The sequence below is a fragment of the Physeter macrocephalus genome, chromosome 4 (assembly GCF_002837175.3).
Source record: "Physeter macrocephalus isolate SW-GA chromosome 4, ASM283717v5, whole genome shotgun sequence".
In the NCBI taxonomy this organism is placed as follows: domain Eukaryota; kingdom Metazoa; phylum Chordata; class Mammalia; order Artiodactyla; family Physeteridae; genus Physeter; species Physeter macrocephalus.
In genome coordinates, this window is record NC_041217.1 from 110,085,906 (window position 1) to 110,095,100 (window position 9,195).

Consider the following 9,195-nt stretch of genomic DNA (forward strand, 5'->3'; position numbering starts at 1 on the left):
AATACACAGGTTATACTCTGTTTTCTAGGTGGCAGTACTATGGCTAAGTGACAGCTGTTCCTATAGTATTTTTTAACTGTTATACAGCACTACCTATTGATAGTATTCATTAAGTCAGGGACTGGATCCATCACATGAATAAGATATTTTTCACTTAGAATTTTTGTATTTCCAGAAAGCATTTTTCTCTGCAGAAAAAAAAAAAGATTGCTTTTTCAGGCACATTGTAACATGACTACAAAATACTTGCCTTATAAATCCAGCTAAAATTAATTTGTTAACAACTTCTATTGAAATGGTATTTAACTGATAGTTCCAAGATCCTTCAGGGACATAAAAAACATGAAGTTCTACCAACTGAATAAATTGAGAATAAAATCAGTTAAAATATTTTTAAAGTGAAAAAAATCAACTGATGTCCTCTAGAATTTTAAGTTTAATAAACATAATTGAAATAAACATGGAATACATGTATCCTTCTGAACAAACACAAAAAAACAAAATGAAGAGCCAAAAATTTGTTAGGTTGGCTACTTGGCACTTGGAGCACATTTTTCCTTGGAAACAATGTCATAGCTATGGTCCTAGAGTTCCTTAACATACCGACATACAATGCTTGTTTTGTGGCTTGCAGTAAGGATAACAGATTGCCAAAATCAGTTTTCTTATTACCAACCTTTCCCCCTTCCTGGACCTCTACTTACACAGTTTCATTGGTGTTATCTTGTGGAATCCTTATCCTTTACATATTGTCTCCCTAACACAGCTGTGATGAGTGCTAGTTCTCAGCACCTGCTAAAGTGTGAATACTAGGGCTTGGGGAATATTTCTGTTTCCCAGAATTCAAGGAAGAACCTATTCCTGACCAGTGATGCGGAAAGGAATGGTTGTTTTCACATAGGGCATGTCTGTAAGCTTAGCTTGTCTGTGCTTATATGTACTATCTTTTTTCCTATTAGTGTTTTATGACCTCAATTAGAATTCATCTATTGAGAAGAATATTTAGATTACTACAACAGAACAATTACAGCAAATAAAGGCTTATCTTTTAGTCTGATGAAAGTTTGCTATTCATGTATATTAAAAGTCAAAGCATTGAAATGATTATACTCTATGATATTAAGTGAGAAAAATTTTAAAAATTTTAAGTAAATATGACCTTACATTAATATTAGTAATTTTTATAGGAAATGACAATGGCTCTTGAACTGAGTATTTTGTTCAAGTTGTTTTTATAGACCAAGCAGATTACTTGTGTAGTTCTGATGTCAGAATATTAACCAACAGTTTAAGATGTCTGAATAGATGGAATAGTGTTTTCCTATATGCTGTATTTTGAATATCAGGGCATTTAAAAGAGTACTCTCTAACTATACCATCCTATTAACAGCTAAAGCTATACTATATATTAATACTATAATATTAAATATTAAAGCTATACTATTAAATATTTGTAAAACCTTCAGAAATCTGAAGTAAATATGGCCTTGCCCATTATATAAATGTATTAATATTTTACAGGACAAAAAATATTTCTTTAACTAAACATTTTACTCTGCATTCATAGATGAGTAATTACTTCTATATTTTATAACAATTCATGAATTATAATTCAAAGTGTATAGACTTTCATTCTATAATTGAAAGAGGAAGCAATACAAAGAAAATATAGTTGACAAAACATTTCCTGATCTTTGAAACATTTTTTTTTTTTCGGTACGCGGGCCTCTCACTGTTGTGGCCTCTCCCGTTGCGGAGCACAGGCTCCGGACACGCTGGCTCAGCGGCCATGGCTCACGGGCCCAGCCGCTCCACGGCATGTGGGATATTCCCAGACCAGGGCACAAACCCGTGTCCCCTGCATTGGCAGGTGGACTCTCAACCACTGCACCACCAGGGAAGCCCCAGCCTTTGAAACATTTTGTGAAGTAAATTAATTTATTGGGAATTTGGATTTATTCATTCATTCAACAAATATGCCTACTATGTGCCAGCACTGTTCTAGGTACTACAAATATGTAGTGAATAAAACAAAGATCCTTGCCTGCATGCAGCTGAGATTCTAATGAGGTATCAGGACAAGAAGAAGGCTGAGGGAAGTGAAGCACTCACATCAGGTAAAAAATTTAAAGGGGCACCAAAACCTCAGTAATCAAGATAAATAATATTTTAAAAAATCTATTCAGGGACTTCCCTGGTGGCACAGCAGCTGGGAATCCGCCTGTTAACACGGGGGACACGGGTTTGAGCCCTGGCCCGGGAAGATCCCACATGCCGTGGAGCAGATGGGCCTGCGTGCCACGACTACTGAGCCTGCGCTCTGGAGCCCACGAACCACAACTACTGAGCCCGTGTGCCAACGACTGCTAAAGCCCACATGCCTAGAGCCTGTGCTCCACAGCAGGAGGGGCCAGTGCAATGAGAAGCCCGCACACCACAAAGGAGAGTAGCAGAGTAGCTCCCGCTCACAGCAACTGGGGAGGGCCCATGTGCAGCAACGAAGACCCAACACAGCCAAAAATTAAATAATAAATAAATAAATCTATTCAATGCAAAAAATTCATGATGTATAAAATATCATAAATTTAAAGACAGAATGGTACTATTAGAGCCTGAGTAGAAAGGAAAAATATGAACTGCTATATACATGTTTTTTTAAAAAATACATTTCTTAATGGTTAACTTTTTCCAGAACAACATAGTTGAAAAAATACTGAAAATTTTGAAAGCCTGTATTAAAACTCACGACATCATTTTAAGGTTAAACATTCTATTTATATCAAAACCCAACCTTATCCTGGCTTTAACAGAAGTAAATTCATCAATAATATTCTTATTAAAACTATTATTTTAAAAATACATTAAACAGGACAGGGAACTATAGTCAATATTATGCAATAACCTATAAGAGAAAAGAATCTGAAAAAGAATACATATATATAATATATATATATATATCTGAATCGCTGTGCTATATACCTGAAACTTACATGATATTGTAAATTAACTATACTTTGATTAAAAAATTTTTTTTAATAAGTAAAAATAAAAATAACTATTTTACAATAAATAAATAATAAAAATACACTAAAAGGTATACAGACAGGCACATATTTTACCTTTTGCCTCAGGCTCCAAAATGGCTAGGCATAGCATTATTAGATCCTGTTTCTATTTAAAATGTTGATATTTTGTTTGTCGCAGGTTTTTGCATTAATTTTTCATTTTAAAAATCTTTTATTAAAATATTTATCTTAATTACTTAATTTTTTGGTGCCTGCTTAAGTTTTGCACCAAAGGCAAGTGACTTATTTTCCTCAGACTAGTCTCAGTCCTGTGAGGGACATAGACAATAAACATTAAATATAAAACACTGGTAAGTGATATAGCAAATCAGCAAGTGGGCAGTACTGGGAAAAGAGAATAAGTAGAGCAGCGCAAGGAAATTCGGAAGAAAAAAGAGGGAGTAGTTTTCAGTTTTAAATAGAATAGTCCGGATACAAATCTAAGAAAATTAACAATTCCTTAATGTCAACTAATATCTAGTCTATATACAAATTTCGCCAATTGTCCAACTGTCCTCAGAATGTTTTTTCAATCTAGAATTCAATCAAGGATAACATATTGCATTTGGTTGTTACATCTTTTTTTTTTAAATTGAAGTATAGTTGATTTACAATTTGTGTTAGTTTCAGGTATACAGCAAAGTGATTCAGTTATTTTCCTTCAGATTATATTCCATTATAGGTTATTATAAGACATTGAATATAATTCCCTGGGCTATACGGTAATCCTTGTTGCTTATTTATCTTATGTATACTACTGTGTATCTATTATTCCCGTATTCCTAATTTGTCCTTCCCTCTCTCCTTCTCCCCTTTGTCACAACTTTTAAAAAGCTTAATTTGGAAGAGTTTTCCAGACCTTTTTTTTCTCTTCATGGCACTTTTTAAAGAGACTGGACCAATTGTTTCCCAGGCTGTTCTGCATTCTGAATTTACCTTATTAACTCCTAAGGTGTCATTTAACTTATTTCTCCAATCCTTCTTTCTCCTGTAAACAGTTGACTTTATAGCCCTCAATTGACACACGTTAATCAACTGGGGTAAGAACACTTCATAATACCCTGTATTACATATTACTTCACATTTGGGCATACATCATGTTCTACTTCCAAATATTTGTATATTTAATAATTATTAAAGGGATAATAGAACAGACTATAAGGGACAAGAAAATGGAACTTGTTATAAAGTTACTTGAATAATTAAAGTGTGAGGTGATAGTGGCTCAGACGAACATGTTAGCAATATAGGTGATGGGAAGTGGTCAGATTTTGTATACAATTTGAAGCTAGAGTCCAAGAAGTGAAGTTTGAGTAAGGTGTGATGTATGACTCCAAGGTGTTTGGCCTCAGATATCGAAAGGATGGATTTGCCATCAACTGAGATGGGTAAGGTCATGGTTAGTACGGGTTTGGGCTGGGGGGAGAACTGTAGTTCAGTTTCAGACATACTGAATTTCAGCTGTCTATTGGTTATCCAAGCGGAGATTTCAAGTAGTCAGCTGAAAATATCAATCTGGAGTTTGGGAAAGAGGGCTGGGATGCGGATATAAATTTGAGAATACTTAGCATAAAGTTGGTATTTAAAGCTACTAGACTGGATGAGATCACAATGAGTGCAAACAGAGAAGAGAACAAAGAGCTGACCCCTGAAATTCCCCAATATCAAGAGATCAGGAAGAAGAAAAAGACACAAAAAAGAAGACAAAATGAATAACAAGGAATGTAGAAGGAAAACCAAGATAATGTGTATGCTAAAAGCCAAGTGAAGGAATTATGTCAAGGAAGACAGAGTGATCAACAGTGTCACCTACTGTGCACACACAGATCAAGCATATGTGGAATAAGAATTAAGCAATAGATTTAGTAATGTAAAGGTGAATTTAACAGAGCAGTTTTGGTGGAATTGTAGAGTGAAAGCTTGACTGGAGTTGATTTAAAGTGAAAATGAGAAGAAGGTATTGGTGGTTTGAGAAGGTATGAAATAGTTATCTAGAATAGTGGAAGAGTGAATGAGTGAGTGGGAGATAGTCTTATTGCCTACTAGCAAAAAGTTCCACTTGAGATTCATGGTCATTAATTTAAAATGAGAATAGTCCTATGCTGGTATATTTTTCTCCAGCCATGTTCCACTGTAGGTATATGTGAAGAATAGGTGAAGAAGATTAAGCAGGGTTTTTGTTTTGTCAAGGAGTACAATGAAATGAGAGAGGGCAAGGAGTCAAAAGTATGTGCAAGAGAGTGATCAAGAATGCTCCGTGAGTTTGCAGGGCAGAAACAGAGACACAGATGTAGAGGACAAACGTAGGGACACCAAGGGGGAAAGTGGTGGGGGGTGGGGGTGGGGGTGGGATGAACTGGGAGATTGGGATTGACATGTATACACTAATATGTATAAAATAGATAACTAATAAGAACCTGCTGTATAAAAAAATAAAATAAAATTCCCAAACAAAAAAGAGTCATCCGTGATATTTAAGCCAGCCATGGAAGGCATCCTGAGAAGAGGAATAAACAAACAAACAAAAAAAGGTGACAGGATCAACGCATTGGAGGTCCCAGTATAATTGGGGTCCTTAGAGATACAAAAACTGTAATCAAGTACTGGGATACACAAAGTTGGGTTCACAGTGGAGTTGGTATCTAATATTTTATATAATCCATATTTTTGCTTTATCAAAACTTTTCAAAACCAATGATAAGCAGGTTTCTCTTATATTTTAGTGTAAAAAAGATTTTCTTACCTCTGATGAGGAAGGTTGACTTGGACTGAGGGACATATTCACCAACGTCTGAATGGGGTAATTATCAGTTGGAATTTTGTAGGGTTTTTTTAATCTTTCTTCATTGAAGTAGTATTTAATAAAGGTTATAACAGATTTTTAGCTTGTTTAAGATAGCATTCCACTCATTTCTGGTCTTTGATTCATTCAAAAAATAAACAGAAAAACACAAAAGGCTTTAGACTCAAAATGAAAACTTGATAAGTATACAATCTTATTATAATAATTCAAAAAGATATACTACTAGTAAGTAGGGCTAGTAACTGCAATGAAATGAACATATATCCCATACAACTAAGTAAAGTGGTAAATTATAATAGACTTGTGACTAGAACATTTTTTACTATTCTAAACAATTCATTTTCTCTTGGGCAAAAATTAAAGTTAAATATATATAGTATTTTACACAAAGTAGAAATATACTTTTGGAAGTAGAAAGACTAAACTTATACAAATGGCTGTAGAATGATGAAAATTGTTTTACCCTTTGCATTTCTTCCTGGCCTTGGATACCTCAATAATAATAAATGTGAACAATTATTCCAGATGAAAATATCAGTCTTTAAGTATATCAGGTTTGTGTACCTATGTTTCTGTATTATTTCTTGTGTTTTTCCTCAGAAAATATATGACAGTTTACAAGAATACACAATAAAATTTATAGTATATAAATATATAATAAAAGTTAAAAAATAAGGTAGCAGAATTATTACTCTAAAAAAGAATTATCGGGCTTCCCTGGTGGCGCAGCGGTTGAGAGTCCGCCTGCCAATGCAAGGGACACGGGTTCGTGCCCCGGTCCGGGTATATCCCACATGCCGCGGAGCGGCTGGGCCCGTGAGCCATGGCCGCTGAGCCTGCGTGTCTGGAGCCTGTGCTCTGCAACGGGAGAGGCCACACGGTGAGAGGCCCGTGTACCGCAAAAAAAAAAAAAAAAAAAAAGAATTATCAAAGTGGGACAATCCTTAGGGATATACTATAATACCAATAGTAGACAAGTTTTTTCAAGATTGCAAAGCTTTGCTTTATATTAAGACAGTGATTTAAATCTGACAAAACTTAAAATTCAAGCTGAGGGTGCCTGCAGGATAGGAATGGAATGGAGAAAAAAAAGAAAATTGTCTGGCTACCTTTAAAAATGAGATCACATGAGGCTGTAGGCAAGCCTCCTCCGATCAAAGGCCTGACTGAGGGCTATAATTAAAAAATTTCTTAAACCCAGGGAGGATCCCCAAAAGTGTTGTAAATAGCGTACCAAAATGGGAAGCCACTGGTCTAAGCTAACCGTACCTGATAGAAATTTGGGGGGAGGTGTTCTCCCCTAAGCTAAATGAGGAAAGTAAAACATTCCAACATAGGTTAATAGGTATAATGGTCCTTCAGTATCATTGAGGTAGCCACCCAATTATTTAAAAAAAGAAAAAAAAAACCCAAACTATCCTTGTTTTACAAATCTGGTCTCTACAGGATCAGAGGTATGGCTCCAAAAATAATCCAAAGCCCACCAATCCTTTTATCACTCCCAAAAGCTTCCCTATTTATTTTAAGAGACTTGTAAGTATTTAAGGGGAAACAGAGTCATCCTAGGAGGAACTTGCCTGTGCCTTTGAGATGCAAATATCCGACCTGGTTTTCTCCAGGAACCCTAATCTCTGTCATCTTTTTAAAATGAAGATTTTGAAAAAGGGGGTAAATTGGAACTTGTCAAGGACAAATAAAAATCTTAAGCATCTTTTCCATAAATATTATTAACAAGGGTTTAGCCATCTAGACAAGTGAGCTTGATTTGTTACATCTGCCAGAAACCCTATTTTAATCCAACCTCTTTTGCAGACTGATGGGTTTTACATTGCTGTACCCGGCTCATGGCTGAAATTCTGGAATGGGAACAATGAGGCCTCTGTGTTTGTTTGTGTGTTCGTACGTATCTATGTGTGTCATAGATGTATGGTATTGCCGAAAAGTAATTAGTAAAAGCGCTCTATTTCACCGACTTAAAGGAAATTAGCGCTTATATACTCAGAAATAGAAAATAATCTGGCCAGAATGAATTTCACCTGGTGGCGCAGTGGTTATGAACCCGTCTGCCAAGGCAGGGAACACAAGTTTGAGCCCTGGTTTGGGAAGATACCACATGCCGAGGAGCAACTAAGCCCGTGCTCCGCAACTACTGAGCCTGCACACCACAACTACTGAGCCCACGTGCCACAACTACTGAAGCCTGCGCGCCTACAGACCATGCTCTGCAACAAGAAAAGCCACCGTAATGAGAAGCCCGTGCACTGCAACAAAGAGTAGCCCCAGTAGTACTGGAAAATATTCAGTACTAAAGTGATATCTGGTATTGAAGGTGGCTTAAGCTTGTTGGCTTGATTAATATAGACATGACTTTAGAGTCATCAATGTTAAGTATAATATTGTACAATATTTCTGTTGTACTTAGGTTTACTAGACTTTATTATATCTATTGCAAATTTGTCAGCAAGAAAAGTAACCCAATGTGGAAAAATTTTTAAGCAAAGTTAGATATGTGTCTTCAGTAAAAGAAGGCATGAGGATGAAAAAATACTGAAGAGTTATGCATGATCAGGATTTTCTAAGATTGGATTGAATTTAGGTGGGTAAATGGATTTTGTTGGGAGTAAGCTAAGGTAAGACGGATTTGGTTTCTCTTTCCGTTAAGAGAACAAGGTTTTCTTCTCCTTTTAAAAAAAAAAAAAATATTTATTTATTTATTTTGGGTTGCATTGGGTCTTCATTGCTGCACATGGGCTTTCTCTAGTTGCATTGAGCCGGGGCTACTTTTTGTTGTGGTGCACGGGCTTCTCTTGCTGTGGAACACGGGCTCTAGGCACACGGGCTCAGTAGTTGCGGCTTAGTTGCTCCGCGGCATGTGGGATCTTCCCAGACCAGGGAATTGGACCCATGTCCCCTGCATTGGCAGGCAGATTCTCAACAACTGAGCCACCAGGGAAGTCCCGAGAACAAGGTTTTCTTGGAATACTGTTTTTTATATAACTTTATTTGTTTTATGTATTTATTTTTGGCTGCATTGGGTCTTCATTGCTGCGTGCGGGCTTTCTCTAGTTGCAGTGAGCGGGGGCTAGTCTGTGTTGCAGTACGCGGGCTTCTCATTGCGGTGGCTTCTCTTGTTGTGAAGCACAGGCTCTGGGCACACGGGCTTTAGTAATTGTGGTTGTGGACTCAGTAGTTGTGGCCTGTGGGCTCCAGAGCGCAGGCTCAGTAGTTGTGGCGCATGAGCTTAGTTGCTCCGCGGCATGTGGGATCTTCCCGGACCAGGGCTCAAACTCGTGTCCCCTTCATTGGCAGGCGGATTCTTAACCACTG

The 9,195-nt window shown here is 36.8% G+C and overlaps 1 protein-coding gene across 2 annotated transcripts in view; it reads right to left on the reverse strand.

Moving 5' to 3' along the window:
* The window catches only part of SPATA1 (spermatogenesis associated 1), a 47,565-nt gene extending 41,622 nt beyond the window's left edge, over positions 1–5,943 (reverse strand). Inside the window, exons 1-2 of one of the 2 annotated variants that reach the window (XM_055084499.1) lie at positions 5,809–5,943; positions 251–357 (exon numbers count right to left, since the gene is read on the reverse strand). In XM_055084499.1, coding sequence (XP_054940474.1) covers positions 251–357; positions 5,809–5,844 — 143 coding nt within the window. In that variant the 5' untranslated portion in view covers positions 5,845–5,943. The remainder of the gene's footprint in view (positions 1–250; positions 358–5,808) is intronic. The other variant, XR_008617218.1, reaches the window with a different exon arrangement.
* Positions 5,944–9,195: the final 3,252 nt, after the last annotated feature.